The sequence below is a fragment of the Carassius carassius genome, chromosome 23 (assembly GCF_963082965.1).
Source record: "Carassius carassius chromosome 23, fCarCar2.1, whole genome shotgun sequence".
Lineage (NCBI taxonomy): Eukaryota > Metazoa > Chordata > Actinopteri > Cypriniformes > Cyprinidae > Carassius > Carassius carassius.
In genome coordinates this window covers 28,601,643-28,624,621 of record NC_081777.1, presented here as the reverse complement: position 1 = coordinate 28,624,621, position 22,979 = coordinate 28,601,643, and the positions used below count along the sequence as shown (strand labels likewise).

At 35.3% G+C, this 22,979-nt stretch overlaps 2 protein-coding genes across 4 annotated transcripts; both read right to left on the bottom strand.

The window, feature by feature from the left end:
* Positions 1-422: 422 nt before the first annotated feature.
* LOC132101824 (B-cadherin-like) lies at positions 423-8,534 on the bottom strand. Its single transcript, XM_059507041.1, has 15 exons — positions 8,493-8,534; positions 8,065-8,163; positions 7,645-7,743; positions 7,369-7,524; positions 7,104-7,248; positions 6,867-7,027; positions 4,717-4,845; positions 4,440-4,625; positions 3,927-4,171; positions 3,406-3,545; positions 2,683-2,907; positions 2,372-2,593; positions 1,373-1,506; positions 1,148-1,279; positions 423-969 (listed from the first exon to the last, which is right to left on the bottom strand). Exons 1-15 carry the CDS (start codon positions 8,532-8,534, stop codon positions 760-762), a joined length of 2,325 nt encoding a protein of 774 aa, XP_059363024.1. The 3' UTR covers positions 423-759.
* A 2,052-nt stretch (positions 8,535-10,586) lies between these two features.
* On the bottom strand, positions 10,587-22,286 carry anln2 (anillin, actin binding protein 2). 3 transcript variants are annotated; one of them, XM_059506838.1, is made up of 24 exons: positions 22,146-22,286; positions 21,635-21,700; positions 21,231-21,407; positions 17,575-17,661; positions 17,300-17,472; positions 17,105-17,197; positions 16,917-16,997; positions 16,575-16,704; positions 15,592-16,025; positions 15,168-15,262; positions 14,454-14,583; positions 14,223-14,358; positions 13,953-14,117; positions 13,730-13,856; positions 13,555-13,603; positions 13,378-13,443; positions 13,253-13,285; positions 13,034-13,055; positions 12,843-12,952; positions 12,583-12,636; positions 11,857-11,943; positions 11,306-11,413; positions 11,093-11,229; positions 10,587-10,923 (listed from the first exon to the last, which is right to left on the bottom strand). In XM_059506838.1, exons 2-24 carry the CDS (start codon positions 21,690-21,692, stop codon positions 10,761-10,763), a joined length of 2,715 nt encoding a protein of 904 aa, XP_059362821.1. In that variant the 5' UTR covers positions 21,693-21,700; positions 22,146-22,286; the 3' UTR covers positions 10,587-10,760. The 3 variants fall into 3 exon arrangements, with proteins under 3 accessions (XP_059362821.1, XP_059362822.1, XP_059362823.1); XM_059506839.1 differs by lacking the exon at positions 12,583-12,636; XM_059506840.1 differs by lacking the exon at positions 16,917-16,997.
* Positions 22,287-22,979: the final 693 nt, after the last annotated feature.

Genomic DNA, 22,979 nt, shown 5'->3' with positions numbered 1-22,979 from the left:
CCCAATAGGGAGAGTCCTATTGTGTGATTTGTCAGGATCTGATCAAAGGTTGTTTAGAGTCATAGTTCCATATTGGCTGATATGAATCTTATCAGGTAAAGAAAGCTTTATAAATGTAAATGTATAATAATAATAATAATAAAAAAGTTAAAATAGCATACCAAATATATACTGCTAAAGCAGTGTTTATTAATAATTGAATAAACTATGCATTTTATACAATAAAAAGGCAAATACAACAATATAATGAGATAAAGTACTGTATTAAATAAAAGAAAAATCTTCAGTAAACAACTTACGTAAACTCATGCAGAACAAATAATAAAATACATTAAGTTAATTCAACAGCTTCAGTTGCATAATTCAAATATAAAATGTGTAAAAAAAAAAAAAAAAAAAAAGATCCACCAGTGGCAGTGAGTTTGTTTTACACGACTCCAGTTTATTAATTATCATCTTGTGAAGCATAAAGTCATAAAGTAGATTACATGAGGACCACTGCGATGTTTTTATCAGCTGTTTGGACTCTCATTCTGGCGGCACCCATTCACTGCAGAGGATCCATTGGTGAGTAAGTGATGGAAAGCTACATTTCTCCAAATCTCTTCTGAGGAAGGCACAACTCATCTACATCTCAATTTTCAGCACATTTTCATTTTTGGGAGAACTATATTCCTTTAATGACTTACACCATATTTGGTAACACATTTCACATCACGCTTTTATATACATACTCCTCTATAGTGATCAGAGCACATATCACTCTCCTTCTCCTCCAGCAAACATATCAGCCAATGTTCTGAACTGAGGTCCCCAGTTCTGCAGATGCTGGAAGTCCTGATCTCCATCACCGATGGACGACTGCAGAGAGCTGAGAGATCCGGATATAGACCCCTCACCCTCATGAGTAAACACCAGCATGGAGTCATATGGTGCCACAAAGTGGTCATCATCTGCTGTGCACAAATTCTACAGAAACACAGAGTACAGTATTTAACACATGCATGTAACTTTTGTTGGTGGTGATTTTGTTGTTGGCTCTTTTTAGGATTTTTGGTTGATCCAAACTCAAGGCCCAATATGCATGTTGAACTTTCAGAAATCATGTCGACTCTTCTGCAGACACACATAAACCCTCTTACTATACCTCATAAATGAAGCTTATGATATCTTCATTCTCATCTGGATGTTGCCGATAGAAAAACGTTGGTGAGGCCATTGGGGCATTATCAGTAGAGAAAACCTCTAGTCCGCTGCACAATAGGACCATATCAAAATCCTGTAACATGCAAGTACATACACAACATAAACACTGATAAGACTTGACAAAAGTAAAGTTAATTGAACATGATATGTGGAAGAGCTTGTGCACCTGGTCTTGTTCGCCGCCTCCTTCCTCATTGTAACATATAATATTGTCCCTGTCGTCATCTTTATGTTTGAACTGTCCCCATTGAACCTTTCTTCCACACCTCCTCTTCAGGAGAAAAAGCAACAGAAACAGCACTATAGAAAAAAAGAACAATTTTTTTTTGAACATCACTTTTATTAGTAGTGAGGCACAGAAATACACACATACAGTATGTGACCCTGGACCACAAAACCAGTCTGAAGTCGCTGGGGTATATTTACTCCATAGCAATCGCAAAAAATACATTGTATGGGTTCAAAATGATCTTTTATGCTAAAAATCATTAGGATATTAAGTAAAGATCATGTGAAATGATGAATGATTTTTTTTTACATTTCCTAACGTAAATATCAAAACTTAATTTTTGATTAGTAATATACATTGCAAAGAATTCATTTGGACAATTTTAAAGATTTTCTCAGTACTTTGATTTTTTTGCACCCTCAGATTACAGATTTTCAAATTATTGTATCTCGGTCAAATATTGTCCAAACAAACCATACATCAATGGAAAGCTTATGTATTCAACTTTCAGGCTATGTATAAATCTCAATTTCGATATAACTGGTTTTGTGTTCCAGGGTCACACAAATTTATGGATTAATACTTTTTAGAAATGATAAATTAAGCCTTTTTCACAAGGAGGCATTAAATTGATCAGAAGTGACAGAAATATTTAGCTGTGAAAGTCTAGACTATTTCAAATGCTGCTCTTTTGAACTTTATACTTATCAAATAATCCTGCTTTTTTTTTTTTAATTCAGTTTTGCACATTTTAAAATTTATTAAAACAGGAATACATTAAAATACAACTTTAATATATTTTTATTAAACAAAGCCTTTGGTGAACATAAAATGTTATAAAAATAATAATAATAAATCACTGTATATGTTATAAAATAATATTTATAAATATACATTCTCATTAAGAGACTCATAAATGATCAGTTGTTTGCTTACCAAGAGAGCATAAGATGGCCGCTAGGACATAGATGAACAAAGTGACGTCAGCAGCAGTCGCCGCCATGCTGCTGGTGCAGGTAACATCATCAGCCTTACAGTTACACACCTCCACTATTATAGAACTGTCCTGAAATAAACTCTTGGAGTCATACATGCGCAATATCAGGCTGTACTCGCCAAGAGCCAGAGGTCTGAGCGGCTTCAGCAACACCACACTGCCTGAGAAACGAGGGGAGAGCAGAAGTGGGAGATATCCAATAAATTTACAACAGATTAACAATACTTAATGAGAGCTAAACCAGTCCTACTGCTGGAGTTGCTGATGATGGTCCAGTTTCTTTGATATTCTGTATTTAGCTCTATAACGAAGGGCGGGCCATTTCCTGGGCCGTCTGGATCTGTGATGGTCAGACGGACGGGTTTCGGTTCAGTGAGACACATCGGGACTCTGCGCTCCTCCAGCACTGGAGCGTTGTCATTAACGTCTTGCAGCTTAATCACTAATGTGCCTGTTCCTGTGGCAGGCTCGTCATCTACAGAAACAAATAAATACAGCAGTCCACACAACCCACCATCAGATGTGTTTTGAATAACACAAAAATGAGTAAATAACAGAAATTGTAATTTTTGGGTGAACTATCCTAAAGGCTTGAATACACTACTTGAGTTTTTCAGTCTGCAGATTTCACAGAAAATCGCATAGTATATGATGGACACAAGTTTTTTAGCCATAGACTATGATTCAAATAATTAATATCTGCAGGATCTCACCCTCAGGCCATCCAAGATGTAGAGGAGTTTATTTCTTCTTCAGAACATATTTGGAGAAATGGGTTACTTGTGGATTATTGTGATGTTATTTTTAGCTGTTTGTACTCTTGTTTGACGGCACCCATTCACTGCAAGTGTTGTATTGCTCCAAATCAGTTCTGATAAGGAAACAAACTCATCGTATCTTGGATGGCCTCAGGATGAGTAACTTTTCAGCAGTTTTCCTAGTCTTTAGGCAGTGGGAGCTTTATTTAAATTACCATTGTCATAAGCCAGTACTAAGACCGTGTACTGTTCATTTCTTATGAACGAGGCCTCTCTATCCAGTGAGCTCCTAACTTTGAGGATTCCAGTGTCCTCTGTGATCTCCAGCCAGTTTGCGTCTTGCAGCAACTTATATCTGACATCACAACACACAAATATGTGACAGAAATGAACACATGATGGACACAGTGGTGCTTTCAAATACACAATAGTAAACAAAGCAAAAAAAGTTTAGTTCTTACAATAACAATACCGTGATTTTGTTTGGATGTGTTTTTTAGATTGTATGCATTTCAATTTGGTAAGTTTCGTGCTTAAGCTTTCAACATTTCACATTTTTTAGTTCAAGTTTTTCATCTAATTTTAAAATTGTATTTTATTTCAGCTTTATTTTTCAAATAATAAGAATGGGCTAATACTTTTAATGATAAATACCCTGCTGGGTAATAAACAACAATTTTTTTTTTTTTTTTGCTATGACAGTATAATTGTGTTTGTGTGTGTATCCATGTAAAACCTTATTTTCTGCTCTCTAGCAGTATCTGGGTCATTGGCTGTGTATTTGGAAATGGTGCTGCCCACTTTGTGGTCCTCAGGAATCACGATCTGTTTCTCTGCAGTCTCAAAGACAGGCGGCTCGTTTACATCCTGCACTGTGATGCTGACGGTAGCAGTGGAGGTGACCAAAGGAATAGCAAAAGGAACCTCGTTCTTGACCACCACCAGTAGAAAAAAACTGTTGGTCTGCTCGAAGTCCAGACCCTAAAAATGTATGGACAAATAGATTTTTCATTTACAAAAATATTACTTATGAATGTTGAAAAAAGTTTTGCAGCTTAATATTTTTGTGGAAACCATGATAAACCCCCACCCCCCCCCTGGATTCTTTGATAATTAAAAAGCATTATTAAAATAAATATCTTTTATAAGATTATACATGTATTTTACTATTACTTTTAAACAATTTAATGCATCCTTTCTGAAAAAAAGTGTGTTGCATTTTCAGTTTGATATATGAATGTATATTCACTTTAGATGTCATGATGATTCCCTCCATCCCGCTGGGGCCAGTGCTGATGTTGAAGAACCCTTTCTCATTGCCCTGGATGATGATGAACTTTGCCACTGAGTTTGCAGTTAAAGGCTCATCTCTATCTGTGACATCCAACCTTGTAACTATTTCCCCAGCCTTATTTTCTTGTACTGTACCTGCATACTGCCAAAACACACACAAAACACACCATTTCAGAGCTACTCAACATCAGATGTGTCTGGGAAATCTAGCCTGAAACCAAAAATGAACTTACCTTCCTTTGGCTGAACCTAGGGGCATGATCATTACTATCAGTAATTTTGATGATGACCATACAGGTGGAAGAAAGACCGTGACCATACATATCTGCTGCTTCAACAGCCAGCTCATACACAGTTTGATTCTGTTATCACAGAGATCACAAAAAAGACAGGCATGTTCAGACGTCGGTTCTGAAATAATATCAGCATTCAAAAGTTTGAGGTTAATATGTTTGTTACATTTAAAAAAAAGTTTAAATGAATAATTTTGCTAAATTGACCAAAATGTACATAAATGTTGCTCTTTTGAACTTTCTATTCCCATTGCATATAAACCCCACTTTTATATGCAGGTGTCTTTGCAGTGTGTGGCCACTGGTTTGCGCTCTGCAAGTGAACGACGCCTTGTGGTGCCATCCCAAAGAAGTTCAAAATCACTCTCACAGACCTTTGCCTGGACTGTGCCCAGCTGGTGGAATGACCTCCCAATCTCAATTCGTACAGCTGAGTCTTTACTCATTTTCAAGAAACATCTAAAGACTCTTTTTCGACAGCACATAACCAACTAATACTAGCATTTTTCCTTTTCTTGTCTTTTCATTTATTTAAAAAAAAAAAAAAAACCTGGCTATGCGTTCTATATTAGACTAACTGAGACTTGTCATGGCACTTGTATACTGTAGTTGTTCTCTTGTTGACCTGACTGCTTCTATTGTTCTCATTTGTAAGTCGCTTTGGATAAAAGCGTCTGCTAAATGAATAAATGTAAATGTTAACAGCATCAGATTTTTTATGTTTTTTATTCATATTCTGAATGTATTGTACGTACATGTATGTATGTACATGTAGCGCAAAGAGCACTCCCTTTATAATCGCTGAAATCTGTCAGTCAGTTTATTGCAATCTCACACAGTTCCGTTATAATCAATGAAGCTCTCTACACAACACAATCAATCGCTTACATTTTGCCTACACTTTGTTATAATCAAAGTAGCTTGCAAAACTCAGGATTGAACAAAAAAAGTCAGGTGTTTTGAGTGGACTCTGACTTACTCACATACCACTTTTTGGTCATTGGGTTTAAGAAATCAATAGATATGTCTCTGATTTGCCACATTCCTCAACGTTGCAAACTGCTCTAAATAGAAAACACTGATGCTCTCTAGAGTGCAAACACAAATAAACAATTCACTTCCATTCTTTCCGGGGGAAACAAGTATACACCGTATTAATGAAACAAGACTAAATTTGTACTAGACGTGTGAAATTAATGTGGAAAAACATACTTCATATGAAGTCATATGCTTTTCTAGACATACTTCTGGTCACGAATCTGGCCAATATTTAAAAATTGAAGACTTGGCTCCCTTTCATTTCATTACCTGGAATATGAATTGGATTTGGATTGCAAACCATGAGAATTTTAAAACATTTGCACTTTTAAACAAGGCTTTTCAAAGAAACTTCATATTATTATAATTCTAGGTTAAATTAAATTTGAATTGCAATTCTGCATTCTGTTTGCTACCTCAATTCAAATTCAATTTAAGTTTAGATTTATTTTTAGGTAAGTTTAGTTCTTTCATTTAGCTGTCAAAGCAACATTTCTAATTCTTTTTTTAAGTTTTATATTTTATTTCAGCTTTGCTAGGTTTAACAACAACTATTTTACTGATGTCCTTGCTACATTTCTGTGCAGTGATCGTGGTACACTCTTAAAAATAAAGGTGCTTCATGATGCCATAGAAGAACCTTTTTGTCTAAATGGTTCCATAAAGAACCGTTAACATCTGAAGAATCTTTCAGTTTGCGAAAGGTTCTTTGTGGCAAAAGAAGGGTCTTCAGATTATAAAAAGGAAAGAAAGAGATGGTTATTTAAAGAACCTTTGACTGAATGGTTCTTAGGGGAACCAAAAATGGTTCCTCTATGGCATCGCTTGAAGAACCTTTTGAAGCAGGTTTATTTTTAAGAGTGTAATATCATTGCTGTCTATGGAAGGTCAGAGAGCTCTCAGATTGCATCAAAAATATCTTGTGTTGTGAAGACGAACAAAGATCTTACGGGTTTAGAAAGACACAAGGGTGAGTAATTAATGAAAGAAATTTGGGGTCGAAATTTTAATTTAAAATGAAAAGTCTATGTAAACAAACACAGATTTAGTACCTCTCGGTCTAAAATGCCAATAGCGGCCAGGCTGATGACTCCACTGACCGGGTCTATGTGAAACACCCCACCGTTGGGTCTCACCAGTTTGTAATGCACAATGCCATTTGCAGTTTCTGGGTCATCAGTGTCTTTTGCCATCACTTGTATGATGGGCTCATCTGCAGTAGGAGCATAAGACATAGTATTTTATATCATGTCAAGCAATGTTAAGTCTGAGAAAAACAGAAGACCTACTTTCTTTTGCCCTTTCTGGGATTTCACCCATAAAAGGATCCTGGGTACACAAGGGTTTGTTGTCATTTTGGTCAATAACTTTGATGGTGAGTTTGACTGGGGTTTCATTGAAGCTGTTTTTCCATCCTGAAGCATGAGTTGTGAGCTGCACACAAGCACAGCATTTATCAACACAAAATACTTCTGTAAATTTAAAAGTAAACTCAAACTGATTTAGCATGTTATGTTTAAAATCCAGGTTCTTCGAAGACCGCATGTCACTCACAATGTATTCTTCAGTTTCCTCTCTGTCCAGGCTTTTGGTGACCTTTAACATGCCTGTATATTTGTCCACTGTGAAAAGACCCTTGGGTGGCTGATCTGCTCCAGCACCTGTGATATTATAAATCATCCTCATGGAATCAGCAGCGGTGGACTTCATCTGTGGAGCAAAACATCAAAACAAAGATGAGAACTTTACAATGTGAAATGTTAAAACAAAGACGAAGCAAACAGGACAATAACATGCAAATTAAAAACAAAATAAAGCAAAAAAAGACACCTTCACCACTTCCTTTGGGAACGGGCCTTTATCATTTTCTGGAATGCTGACATGGGGAATTAACCAATCCCTCTTTCTTCTGATCATGCAAATGTGGTTCTGATAATACAAGAGCAGTTTTACAAAAAACTATTTCAGTCTTTCTACTTTAAAGTTTCACGTTTAATGCAATGTTACTTGCTGGTTCTTCGTAATTATTTGTGAAAATTCCAGCAATTGAAAAATAAATTAGAAAATTGTTTCTACACCATTTTTTCTGAGTTTAGTTAATCTGATGAACTACATCTGTGTTCAGAAATTGACTTGAATCCACACGCACACACAAATTGAACAAATACTTGTTGAGGCCACAATACATATTAGAAATAATCAGGAAATTCTGAAAACATTTTTAAATATATATTGGTGTAATTTAAGTACCTGTCCAAGTGCACTGCTGTTTCTCTCATCAAACATGAACGGTCCCTGTTGAATGGCTGATAAATACTCTGGTATGATCTCTCCATGAATTAAGATAATCTGTTATAACATTGATGAAAAAATATAATTAATGAAGTTGCATTCAATTTCTTATGGTGAAGTAGGAAAACATAAATATTAATTCAGATGCATTCATTTTCTTTCTCCTTTGTGCAATAAAATCTACAACCATTACTATTAAAAAATGATAGTCAGTAATTTAAACAACGGCGAATTATTAAATAATTTATATATTTATATTACAATAATGCAAAATCTATTGCCTGGACTCTAAAATGCAGACCAAAATAAACACAGATGACAGTGTCATCTTCACATTAACATCTATAAAACAAAAAGAGGAGAAAATGGCATTAAACAACACTTACCAGACACAAAACACAAGTGAAACTTCCATGAGTGAATCTCATCTTCACAGCAATACAGAACAATAAAAAGAATGAGAAATACGTTTTCTCGGTGTATTGTCCGCTACCTTTTCAGTACCCCACTTAAGCTGTACTGTAAAGTATGATCTTAGTGTGTGTGGGTGTGTGTGTGCGCATTTGCATGTTTATGGAAAGGTGTCGACGGTAACACATCAGAAGACAATGATATTACCAACAGAGGGCATGTTTACAAGCCTTAAGTAAGAGTCATTTCAATGTCAGCTTTAAGAAACTACATACATAGATGTCATGCGAGTAGTTTTACAAACCATTTACAAAATAAAATATTATTATACATTTTATAATAAAAATATGACTTTTTATAGTGCTTTGATGCAGCAACCCTTAGGGCAAACAGATAAACAAAAGTGATATGTGACTGCCATGTCAACATGGAAAAATGACTTCATGAGAATTTTTCTTTTTTGGAGATGTTCTATATACTGTAAATAGGTTCACATAATATTCAACACTGGCAGCATGACATCTGGTGAGTTTGCTAGTAATAATCCATAATTAAAAGGCTTGTTAATCCAAAAATAAAGATTGTCATCATTTAGCCACCCTCATGTTCTGTCAAACCTGTATGCCTTTATTTTTTTTCTTGAATATAGAATATATTTTGAAGAATGTGGCTAAACAAATAGTTGCTGGTAGCCATTGACTTCTATAGTATGAAAAAATACTATGAAAGCCAATGGCTACCAGCAACGGTTTGGTTACCAACATTCTTGAAAATATCTTCTTTTGTTTAAAACAAAAAAGAAACACATACAAGTTTGGAATAATATGAGGATGGGTAAAGAATGACAATTTTATTTTGGGGTGAACTAACCCTAAAGCTAATTATCTGCTGAATCGTATAAACTTACTGGATAGGACAACTTATGACTTTATTGTTTAAAGCAATTTCTAACCAGCAACTTTGCACATAGAAGTTAAATTATCTCTTGTAATAAATCTATTAAGACAAACTATAAGATCCGACACCAAGTGTAAAAGAAAAACAAACACTTTTAACAGCCATATTTATTTTATAGTACCTTTACCAGGATATTTCATATGGTTTTATATAGTTAAACATAGTAATAGTATGAGACCCTTCGCAAAAACATATATGGGATAGACATGGCACAGAAAAGCCCTAGAGTGAAAACACTATAGCAAGTCAAACAGATACAACTTGCTGAAGCTTCAAATAAACCTCACAGTAGTCATAAGGTTGTACATCACTCTCTATCCCCCTGCATGAATTATCACAAGACATTTTCAGACTGACAGATCTGTAGTGTTATTCGTATACTTACACATTCCAGATATTAACCCAAGAACCCCCAAACGACCATCAGATTAGGTATAAACGCAATCGTTTAGTTTATGTTGTCCAGACTGTCTCCTAAAAATATAATATACACCTCACTGGATATAATGCACGGCCAGGTACTCCCAAAAGCAGTAGTAAACAATCAATGTTTTTCAAAATCAAAACCAAAGGAGACATACTATGAATATGAAAATGTTCTCCCAGAAAAATAAGATATATGAATCGAGACATACTTCATATATTGTTCATTCCAATAATAATAATAAAAAAAAGATTCTCACTTCTAGATGTAGACTGCAGTTTTACAGTCACATATATTAATCCTAGAGTAATTGAAAAAGCAATAAACATAAAAAGTTTTAGACGAAGACAGACAAGTAGTGCTTCCCTACTAATGCAGTAAACTTAACTATACCATGTAATTAAGGACACTCATACATAAGCATAATCTGAAACAGATTATTAAAATGTAAAGCATTTCAGTTGATCATTCAATCATAAGCAACTGTCTGAATAAGGCGGGAGATAAATAAACATTCAGATAGGCACTTTGGAGACTTAACTCTTACTACATGGCTCACCTGAATATTAACAGCAATGGCAAATTCATCTATCCTTACAGTGTGGTAAACCATTCTAAAATATAGCACAATCTATAAGATGTAATGACAGATCAGAAATCTCAACAAATAAGCCACTATAATGTATGCTTCTTCCAAAGTAGTATGTATTTATGTAGATTTTGATGCACTATTATGTAAAACCATTCTGTTTGTCAACTTCTATTCTCAGAAGCTCTTCATGTATTTTTTAGTGCCATATATGATCTTCTCTGAGATCTCCTGTCTTAGTGTTGCATGGTGAGGGTTCACGTGTGTGTTGTGTTACAGGATACTCTCACGAGAGTTTACGGTGTTAGAGGACGTGCTGGCCATGTTATCTTTAGAAACTGGCTTCCTATTCCACGTTACAGAGTCCAGTAAGGTCTGATTCAGTTTCTCCATCCAGTCAGACCTCTCCTCCCGTGTGTCTGCAGAAAACCAGCACCTGAACAACAAAAGATCATTTAGATTTTAATTAAAACCAATACTCTTATTGCAAACTGATACTTAATGTTAAAATCACAATGAAACAGAAGTAGCAGATCATTCTTCCATATTGTGGAAGTAAATTTTTGGTTGAACTCTTTCTTTTAGTCAATTCATGGATGCATTACTTCTTCAAGGCCTGGCTGTGTTCTTGCTGGAGGGTGTAAGTCTCTACTAATTCAAAGGTGTAAGGCCGTGCACAGCACTCTCGCTCCACAGGCCTGACACTGCAGAAGCCAAAGATAGAGAGACTGCCATCTGCTGGCTGGAAGAGAAAGTACTTATTAAAAAAAATATTACAAGGAAAATACATATTTACACACATAATTACACAACCCCACCTTGTTGCCCATCTCATTCGGGTAGTTCCAGTAGAGCAGGTGTCCTCCTTCCAGAAGGAAGTAGAACCTCTGCCAAGCCCCAAAGCCACTCACATCCTCAAACATGGTCTACAAAAGGAGAAAGAAAGTTACAGCATGAATTTCACAAAAACACAGCACGTCTATAGACACACTTCATTAAGCACATCAAATTTGAAAAGAATACATTAAAAACAAACTGAGATCATAAATAAGCCTAATAATTTAAAATAAAGTACTAATGTAACCAGGGAGACCCTGTTGCAGCTCTACCATTTAACATTTTATATTCTTGTGCCCTAAGCAGTCTTCAAACTTGCATTCAAATGGATCAGACTGTGACTATGAAGATAAACTGCTAACGTCTTTCACATATCTGCATGGCAAATATGTATTGGCAACTGTATTTTCACATTTTTTGCTTATATACAAATTAGTCAAGGGACTACAGATATGGTAAGTGGCTTTTCCATGTGATAAAAAAATCAAATAAAACATTGGTCAGTTTCTGGAAATCATACACACCAACTCACCAAAAAGCCCTGATGCTGGACGTTAGAGTGGCCCTCACTGTGCAGCCGCAGATAGATGTGGCCCTCTAGAGGAGAGAGGAAGGGAACCTACAGAATGTAACGAATAGGTTAGTCACGACACAGGAAAAAAACAACAACATTAACAGATATGCATGCAAAAATGCAGCAATATTGTACACATTTTTAATAATGGATAATCACATTACAGTACAGTTTTAAGAAAAAAATCTCTAGAACAGCCACCATTTCTGAATGGTTCAAATTACTAATATTTATTAGTTATTAATATTTTAGCTAAATCTTAAACAGCATTTACTTCATAAATCTTCTGTAATATTATAAATGTCTTTACTATCACTTTTGATCAATTCAATACATATTTGCTGAATAAAAGTATTACATTTCTTTAAATTACTTAAATTTATTAATAAAAATATACATTTTTATTACATTTTCTAGGTCTGGAGGTAAAATTCCATATCTCCATAATAAAATAAAAAACATTAGGAGAATAAGAGAGGGTAATTGTGGGGATATTGGTTTAATTTATCCTAAAGCAAGTTATGAATGCCATAATCAAGGCATTGTAATTTTATTGACCATTGCACAGGCCAGGGGATTGATGATTAGTAAAAAGATGAAGAAAAGGCCCAGCAAAACACTAACACAGAAAATGTGCAAAGCCCAATAAACCAGAAGCAGATACTATGGTGGAAAGAGTGACACCTTTTCCTGAAACTCATCTCCGAGGAGTCGCCTGATTTTGCCTTCAAATTTCATCTGAGTGGAGAGAAACAGGAGAGAGGGACAGAAACCCAGTTACAGAACCACACCACAGTGAAAACACAACATAGAACAACCACTAATCTCCTTCACTTAAGTGTAAAAGTGTATACAATATAAAAAAAACTGGGTGATGCTGCAAAAAGGTGAGGACAGCAACACGGACACTCACTAATGTGAACAAAGTTTTACTGCATCAATACCTTGTCCAGAGGGAACTTGCTCTGTCCCAATGAATTCAGGGTAATCTTGTGAGACCCCACTAATGTGAAGTTACTAGAGCGCTGGGCACTCAGACCGGGCAGAGTAGCAGCTATAACAGATGGAAAAGAAATATCAGTGTCTGATACCACCAATCAACCAGTGATTAAATGAGTAACTGAGGAATACTCACAAGTCACACTCTGGTTAGATTTCTAGAAAAACAAAAATAAACATTTAAATGAGCTAAAGGTATCTAACATTCAATGTGCCCCATTAATGATTTTCTGAATTATTTGTGAAAGTATTCTTCTGTGTCTTATGTGACAATTCAAAATATGTGATTTTACATCATAACATAAATACAGAAAATACAGTATAAAAATAAATACAAAAAAAATTAGATACATACTGTGATGCTGTGGAGAATCTTCTTGGGTGTCACCTACAAACACAAACATTTTAAAACAACTGTGCATTGCCAAAAGTAATAAAACACTCCGTTTTCTCAGCATAATGTGTGAAAAATGTACAAACCCTTGACTTTGTTGAGCTGCGGAACTGCTGAGCATTCATACTGCAGGTATTACTCAGAGTACTGGACTAAAAAACAGGAATACATAACACCTAATTATGAACTAGAAAAAGTTAAAAAAATATCTTATTTTTTTTTATTTATTAAAACATATTTGGTTGTGCACAAGCTCTACCTACCAAACTGTAGACCTCAACATCAACCTCAAAACTGGAGCGAATGTCTTGTCTGTGGAAGAAAAATATTCATGCCAGTGTAAATCACTAATGTTGCATTTAAAAACCTTCTCTTAAAGCACTGTGCAGTTTTAAACTCTGACATCATAAAATCATTATGTGTAGAATGTGGACTCACAGTGTAACAGAAGTTGGGAAGTTGATGGTGTCTCCATTTTGGGCATCAGCAGCTGTAGCCAAAGGCGTTGCCACAATATTACATGGGCCATAACGGATCAAAACGAAGAAGTAGTGCGTTGGATGGCCTTTATGGAGACAGAAGCCATAACAAATTGTGTAAGAACACTGACCTTGTGGAGTGAATTTTCATCTGCCATTAATAAATACAAATAAATGCTCACCTGTGCGAGCAGAGCACACAAACTCCACCTTGAGGGGCAGCTGGATGCTGCTGATGCTGACTGTGCCTCTGCAGGGCTGCAGAGGTGCATTCTGGGAGACTGGTTCACCAGACTCACCCTCTCTCAGCCTGCTAACCTCTGCCAGTAAGGTTGCTCGCTTCTCACCTGCATGAAACAGACAAATGAGAGCCAAATCAGAACATGCAGTCTCATAGATTTGCAGGAGGTTCAAGTAGAGAAATGCACTTTGCTCACAAATGTTCAACTTACTGGAGACAAGCAGGAGTTTCTCAGCCTCGGCCTCCTGCTGGGAACCTTTCCCATGTTCCTCATCACTACAACAGCTCAGAGCTTGCAGTATCTGTGTGATGATTGTCTGCAACTTGGCTGCCTCCTCGTTTAAAGCCTTAATGGACCAAATACAATCACCTGCATCAGATCTTGAATGCATGAAGTCTCCTAAAATACCACAGTATAAGGCTCCCAGTTTAAGTTTCAAACCTTAATTCTCTCCTTGATGTTGATGGGCTTTTTTGAACAAGTATTCTTTGGAACCTGCTTCTGAACTCCAGGGGTCAAGCTCTGAGTAGAAAGGGGGTGGATCTTCCTTTGTGAGCGGTAGGAGTCAATGCTGTCAATTGTATGAAAAACAATTAAAAAGGTAAATATCAGTGGTTGACGAATATATAGAGCTGAATGGCTCCTGATCAATATAATACTGACATGCACTACCATTCAAAAGTTTGGTGTCATTTAATATATATTTATTAAATATTAACACTTAGTTGGCAAAGATGACAGTAAAAGACATTTAGAATGTTACAAAATTGTATTTCTAATTTTATAAAATGCTGTTATTTTGAACTTTCTTTTCATCAAAAAATGCTGAGACAAATTACCAAAGATTCCACAAAAATATTTTCAACAATAAGAATAATTTCTTGAGCACCAAATCAGCATATTAGAATGGTTTCTGAAGGATCATGTAACACTGAAGACTGGAATAATGATGCTGAAATTTCAGCTTTGTCATCACAGGAATAAATTACATAATTGCAATAATATTTCACAATATTACTGTTTTTACTGTATTTATTAAATAAATGGCTGATTTATTAGTCGATCACTACTAGTAAAAAAAAAAAAATTAATAAAAAGATGTACTATGAGAAGGCTCTTGGCAAATTATTATTGCTATTATTTAAATGAGCACACCTGTATAAAGGTGGAATGCTGTCAGCAGGACTAGCTGTCATTTCTTCAGGTGAGGGTGGTTGTACTGATGACTTAGACACAGTGATTTCAATCTTCTGTAGAAACATTCAGAAACATACACTTAATGTCTTCTTAACCAACTGATACATTTAGATCTATGTAATAAATTACACTCTTACACTGTAACTAAATTGTGCATGTATCTGTATATTTGTGTCATTTCTGTCATTTAATTTCATATGAGAAGTGGGATAATTATGCGAAAAGGCATTCTGATCAAAATATTTTTGACAAGCACTTGGATTTCGTTGGCAACATAATATTTAACCATATACACTGATCACACAAAGTCTTAATGTAAAGTCTCCAATTTACTGGATGTTACCATATGTACAATTAAAATCTCTAAAAATAAGACCAATACCAGTGGTGTGACAACAGCCTCGACAGATTTGCTGAGAGGAGAAAGAATACAGCTGGGCGGCAGGGTTAGAAAGTCTTCATCACCCATGGTGCCGCTCTCCTTCTCTTCCTCCATTTCTACTTCACCATCGTCAACCGACTGTAGCTCCTGATCTTTATCTGTTGAAGAATTGGCTTCAGTACTCTCTTCACTCATCTCACTCTGGTCAAGAGGATCCTCATTTAATGTGACTGTGACCGGTTCCTGTCTGTCTTTCTTTTCAGCTGTGTCTGATTCTGTTTTGTCTTCCTTTTCAGTCTCTGATGAATTGCTCTCATCTTTCTCCACCTCTTCTTCCTTATTTCCATCTTCATTTTCAGCTTCCTTGTCTGCATGCTGCAGGACATCTTCAAACATCTTGTCAATCAGAGCTGAAGTGTTCAAAGTCCCAGGTTCTGTTTTGGTAAATACGGTAGTTAAAGGGATAGTTCCCCCATATACAGCAAGGGTAACTACAACGGTCAATGCACAGAAAGGTAGTAAGGACCTTGTCAAACTATCAGTCGTTCAATCATAAATTTATGAAGCTATGAGAATACTTTGTGTACAGAGGAAAACAAAAATAACAGTCCAATGCCATTATTGAGGGTACCACAATGTAGGAAGAAATCATTAAATAAAGTTGTTATTTTTGTTTTTCTTAGATGTGCACAAAAAAATACTTGTAGCTTCATAAAATTATGGTTGCACCACTAATGAGACATGGACTAATTTAAAGATGTCCTTATATTTCTGTGGCTTGACCGTGGTAGTACCCTTGCTGTCTATGGAGGATGAAGAAAGCTTTCATATTTCATCAAGAATATTAAAAAAGTATGTTCTGAAGATGACCTAAAGGTCTTAAGGGTTTGGAATGATATGAGGGTAAGTAATGACATAATTTTCATTTTTGGATGAACTATCCTTTTAAGTTAGATTCAAGAGATTTTAGGAAGCACATTTACCTGTAGATGTATAAAGTTCTTCATTGGGGAAATGGATGTCCATAGAACATGGCGGTGTGGTGTTCAGGCTTCCATCAAATACCTTACTGTCAAGCTCACAGGAGCTGAATTCAGTTCCCTTTAGCTCATCCTGCGGAACAGACAAAAGCTGAAATTAGGCTGTGCCCTATATACACAAATAAAACCGCATGAAAGACAAAAAAACAGTTCTCCCCAAGTGAGTCTGTGCAAACAAATCACTTTGCCCCAGTGAACCTCAAAACCAAGGGTGAGAAAGTATGACAAAAATAAAAGCCGAGAAGACAAATACACATCAACAAATTGTCTCAAATACATGCTCACACTCCAGGGCTGTAATGGAGGCCACTGGGTTTTTCGATTTTTCCTGTAAACCCAGGGAGAGGATGTGGATGGAGATGCCCTCTGAGAAAATGAGGATTATTTACTTTGAGACTAAACTTCTAAATGCTCAACAAAAAACAAACAGACAAATGCAAAATAAGCAGACAAACTTAACCTGATTGGCTCACCTCAGTGAGGGAGGAGTCAGACAGACTCCTCTTCAACCACATGTTTTCTGCCACTGGCTGAACCTTCAACTGACTTAACTCATTCTCACGTGCCTGCATTTGAGACAGTGAGACGAGATTTAGTAACAAAACGTATCCTTCTCTTTGTTCCAGATACAGTTCGAAAAAAAGGTCAGATGGGTGGGACAGATCTACCTGGCGAATACGGGAGGCCTCTTTACTGCTGGGTGTCACTGCAGTGTTCAGCTGCTTTTGAATGCCATGCACAAAGCTGGAGAGATTGAGTGTGCAGGGGGTGGAGCGACTGGGGCTGTTCAGTGGTGTTGGAGCTTTGAAGCGCTGCTGGCGAGAGCTAAACTCTCCCTCACCTACCATACAATACACATTCAGCTTGCCGCAATTCAAACCTTAATAAAGAATGCAGTGAAAGAATTAGCAGTTGTGAAGTCTTTGTGCAAGTAAATTCTCACCTATGCGACAGATCTGCGAGGACATGCTGCTGGTGCATCCCTCGGACCCGGGGTCAGACAGACAGCGCTGGACTAAGCCAGTCCCAACTGATCACACAGAAACAAGACTATTCATTCCTAAACTCTGGGTATATGATTACATTACATAAACATGCTTATTTAAAAAAAAAGAAGAAGAAAAAAAGAAAAACTCTCTCTCCACCCTTAAATGTAAAAGTGCAATATGAAAGAATGAATAGTAGTTATTTTACAGAGTTCCCACTCTTTCATGAACATCAGATTCAAGGACTTTCAAGGACTTTTTAAAGCACTATTTTATTAAATCAAGCACCTTTGAAATTCACACCCCCAGCACATAACATCATTAAAGTCCTTACTGTACTTACCATTTCACTTACACTTAATATTTACATAAAGAAATGTCAGAGTAATAATGATGTTTTGAATATGTAGGTTTTATAAAATTAAACCATTTTAGACAATCCATTAAATTCAATACTGGTAATATTCAAATGCAGCTTCTGAAATATTGATAAAAAAAAAAAAACGCATTACAGTGGTTTTTAAAGAGTTTTTAAATTAAGAATGAATTTGTCCCAGCTTTTCTTTTTTAATAAAAAGTTGTTAAATCTTTTAATAACATAGAAAACCTGTTAACATTAAACATTTGCACATTCACTCAATAGAGACGTGCAGGGGCATAGCCATCTTTTCAGAAGTGAGGGGGACAGAAATTACACACACACACACACACACACACACACACACACACACAGAACATTACAAAATAATATAAAACATTACAATATAACATTTCTGTAATCAATATAGCCTACCAGTCTATAGTTTTTTAATATAAGATTTTTAATGTTTTTAAAGAAGTATCTTCTGCTCACCAAGCCTGCATTTATTTGATCCAAAGTACAGCAAAAGCAATTGTGAAATATTTGTAGGCTACTATTTAAAATAACTTGTTTTCTATTTGAATTTATTGTAAAAAGTAATTTATTCCTGTGATCAAAGCAGAATTTTCAGCATCATTACTCCAGTCTTCAGTGTCACATCCTTCAGAAATCATTCTAATATGATGATTTGCTGATCATCAATATTTAAAACAGATGAGTACATTTTTCAGTATTCTTTGATGAATAGAAGGATCCAAAAATCAGCATTTATGTGAAACAAAAAGCTTTCGCAACATTATACCCTATACCATTCAAAAGCTTATACCATTTAAAAGTCTATTTTTTTGTCAGTTTTTGGAAAATAAATTATAGAAATTAATACTTCTATTTAGAAACTATTCTTTAAATTGAACAAAAGTGATGATAAAGACATAATTTTACAAAAGATTTCTATTTCAGATAAATGCTGTTCTTCTGAATTTTCTATTCATCAAAGAAACCTGAAAAAATTTCTACTCCACTGTTTTCAACATTATCATAAGTGTTTTTTAGCAGCAAATCAGAATATCAGAATTATTTCTGAAGGATCGTGTGACTGGAGTAATGATGCTAAGAATTCAACTTTAAAATCTCAAATTACATTTGGAAATATATTCAAATAGAAAAGTTATTTTAAATAGGCTAGTAAAAATGTTTCAAAATTGAACTGTTTTACTGTACCTTGGATCAAATAAATGCAGGCCTGGTGAACAGAAGAGAAAGTGCAGGGGACAAATTTCTGTGATATAAAGTGGGGTGACATGTCCCCCACGTGCCCTGCATAATGAAATCCATTAAATTCAATACTGGTAATACTCAAATGCAGTTTCTGAAATATTGATAAAAAAATGCATTACATTGGTTTTTAAAGAGTTTTTAAATTAATAATGAATTTGTGTCAGCTTTTCTTTTTTAATAAAAAGCTGTTAAATGTGAAATTATGGAGACGTGTCAAAATTTTTTGTAAATCTCTTTTTATTGTAAATCCCATTGAATTTGCACTTTCCCTGCATTGAGACTGATAGCCTAATTATCACTGATTCTCCATAGGTTATTGCGCTAGACTTTGGGATTGGGTTACTGCGGGACGCAAATCTAGCCATTAGGGTAAAACCCCCCACTATTTAAATACCCTGCATATTGATAGCTGCTCACTGAATTTAGTCGAATTTAGTTTTTCAGCTATTTTGACAGCCCTAGGCGATTCAAGCCCGAAATTGTATGAGACTGAATACCGGCTGAATTCACATTTCTGTTGTAAAAAGAGAAACATTGTGCAGAAGTATTATTTGCAGTTTTGCGTGTGTGTCCTGGCTCAATAGAAAACTAAGGGGTGCCCAAGCTGCAGTTGCTCTGTGACGCCCGTTTAAAAAAAAGAAAAAAAAAACCTGGACGCGCTCCGAGAGAAGGTAGTTAAAATCAATTTCCTATTTTCGTTTTCGAAACTTGTGTTGGTTGGTCCAATCGATTCGTGCAATAGATTTTTGAACATAAAGTGACAGTCGTCACCGTCACGGTTTTAGACTAGACGGGAGAAGGGATGGAAAAAGATCTGGGCACAGTTTTTCCAGAACTTCGTGCCAAGTTAAAGCGGTGTTGAGCTGTTTTAATTAATTTTTTTAGATGCTGCGCACGATAGCGTCAGAGATCAAACAGATAACCCCCGTGTTTAGTTGTTTTTGACAGAAGCACATATTGGACAATTTTAAAAATAGCAGCATAAACAAAACTGATTTCAAATTTAATTCAAGCACTTTCAAGGACCTATGTTAGTTTTCAAGTACTTTCCAGGCCTTGAATCCATAGGTCTGAAATTCAAGTACTTTCAAGAAGGGTGGGAACCCTGTTTTATATTCAAATTTACATATTAGGAAAAGTGCATATTGTAGATGATTTAATTGGTTTTTCACAAGTTTGTCTTTTTTGAAGTTCCCTTAAATAGCCATGCATTGGGACAAATTACATTTTAAATGTACAAATATTTCATGTAGCCTCCACGCAAAATACAAAATGCATAATAATAATAATAATAAGAAGAAGAAGAAGAATAGTATTACAATACTAGATTATACAAAACCAAAATCAAATTCTAAAGTTTTAGAACTGTGTTATTAACAGATACATTAAATATGCTTACATTGTTACATATATTTAATGGTATATGTAGTAGGCTTGCTATAACAAATGGGCATCACGAACATATTTCCATGTCCAGTGACAACAAATATGGCAGTGGTTGCTTCTTTTTTTATGCTGCTCCGAAATAGTAACAAGATCATTTGAGTTAAGCAACATTTAATAATCAGAGAGACTGATTATAATGGACATCAGTAAAGAACAAAAGCAGAGAAATGCAGTGAAAATAGTGTACATTACTAAATATTCAAAAAAGAAACGGTTGTGACTCAAACCAGACAAAAAACAAACAAACAGTAACAACATAGACATAACAACAATGCTAAAAGTTTAGTATCAACAATACTAACATCGTTTACTATCAGGAAACATTGTGTACCAGTTTAACTTCATAAATCTACATATTAAAAAAAAAAGTATAAAACCTTAAGCAAAACTAATTTGAAATGTACTAGAAAATCAACTTTAAGACATGGGGTTGGATGAAAAATAGCACAAAAAAAATTAATAAATAAAAGTTTAAAATATACTTGAATTGCCAGAGTGATTTTACAAAGGATAAATTTGAATTCCTACCATCTCGTCTCTGGCTGAGTTGCTGGACTCTGGAGCGGATGGAGGATATGGCAGGAGTGTCTGGTTTCACCTCCAGCTCTGCCAATCTCAAGCGTGTCCTGGCAGGGGATTTCTTGGGGTCCAGGTTCTCCTCTCCCCCTGCTGCCAACCGCCTTTTCTTCAACAGATTTTCAAGTTCTGCAAAACATTTTGTAACTTATAACTCACACTGATATCTTGATGTGGCATTAATGGTTAAACTGACAATGACATATAATCTTAAACAGTATATATGCAAAATAAAGCTCAGTTCCAAATGTAGCTGACATATCTTATACATTACAACAATTGACAAATAACTATACTCCGAAATGGATTGTATGTTTGAAGAGTAAGGGCGGTGACAGATGAAAACACAGTCCTACCATTAGAGGCTGAAGTGTTTTCCTCCAGTGGATCTCTCGGTCTCTTTTGATTTTCCATCTTAAAACCTGTCAGCAGAAACACAGCTTTAAATTCAACGAAATTATGTTTAATTAAGTCATAAATCAAGATTATGGTTACGTATAGGTAACGTTACTGACTTTGAATTAAAATTGTTATATACAGACGTGTTACTAACTTAGTTTACACAGTCCTGTAGAACAATTTATATGGGTTCATTTCAAATCCAAATGTTCATATCAACGTCTTTATTTTGATACGTCGAGGATATTTTTTCATTTAAATAACGTATATAGTTATTCACATGACGTTACCAAGACAGTGAGGCCAAAGCGCTGCTAGTTAGCTAAGTTACGTTAGCAGTCATTGATAAACAAAACAGATTACGAAATCTAAAGTGGTCGGAATCGTAGAGATTAAAATTGTATGGCATTCTTTTAAATATGTTAAGTCCTTTTTGTCGGTTTAAGTGTTAAAATATATCTTTCTTACCTCAGTAAAATAACCGTGTCAGTTTGTGGACTTTTCAAACGTCTGTGACTGTCAGCTGAGCTCGAGCTTTTGAATTTCCGCGGGCGCCCCGCGCACGCGCAAAGAATTATCTTATGTCAAGTTCTCCAGAGCCCTCCAGTGGGCTGACAGCGTTATAAAAATAGAGATTATTTACATACATTTAAACAATAATACTTACCTGTTTTGTCTTTAGATGTTGTGTAACGGATACATTTAAGCAACCAACTGAAGCAAAATCCGTTAACTTTTCCGTGAGCATCTAAGTGATTAAAAAAAAATCTATTCCTTTTATTTTTCTGTTCTCTTATTATCCTTATCTTATGGTAAATTGCTTCTTGTATTCCTCAAATGTAAGTCGCTTTGGATAAAAGCGGCTGCCAAATGAATAAATGTAAAATCCACATTCTCATAAGAAAGCAAATAACTTTTCTACACGACTACAAATGTGACAGAATTCAGATCAGGCAATGAAATTGATATGAATCCTTTTAAGTTATAAATTTGCATAATTTTGTTTAATAACCTTGTTGTTTTTATAGGAAGGCATAACATTTACTTGTTTAGAGACTACAATGTGATTCCAAATTGTCTGTTGCTTCTTTCTTTGTGGCATTCTGAAATATCAACAAATTAAATTTTTGATTCCTTTTTTTTATTATTGTTAAATTACATCCCTACTGTGTTATTCCTATGTATGTCTGCGCTATGTTGTACTTTCTTCTACACTGGAAGCTCCTGTCAAGTCAAATTCATTGTGTGTGTAAACATACTTGGTAATAAAGGCTCTTCTGATTCTAATTAAGATCATTTGTA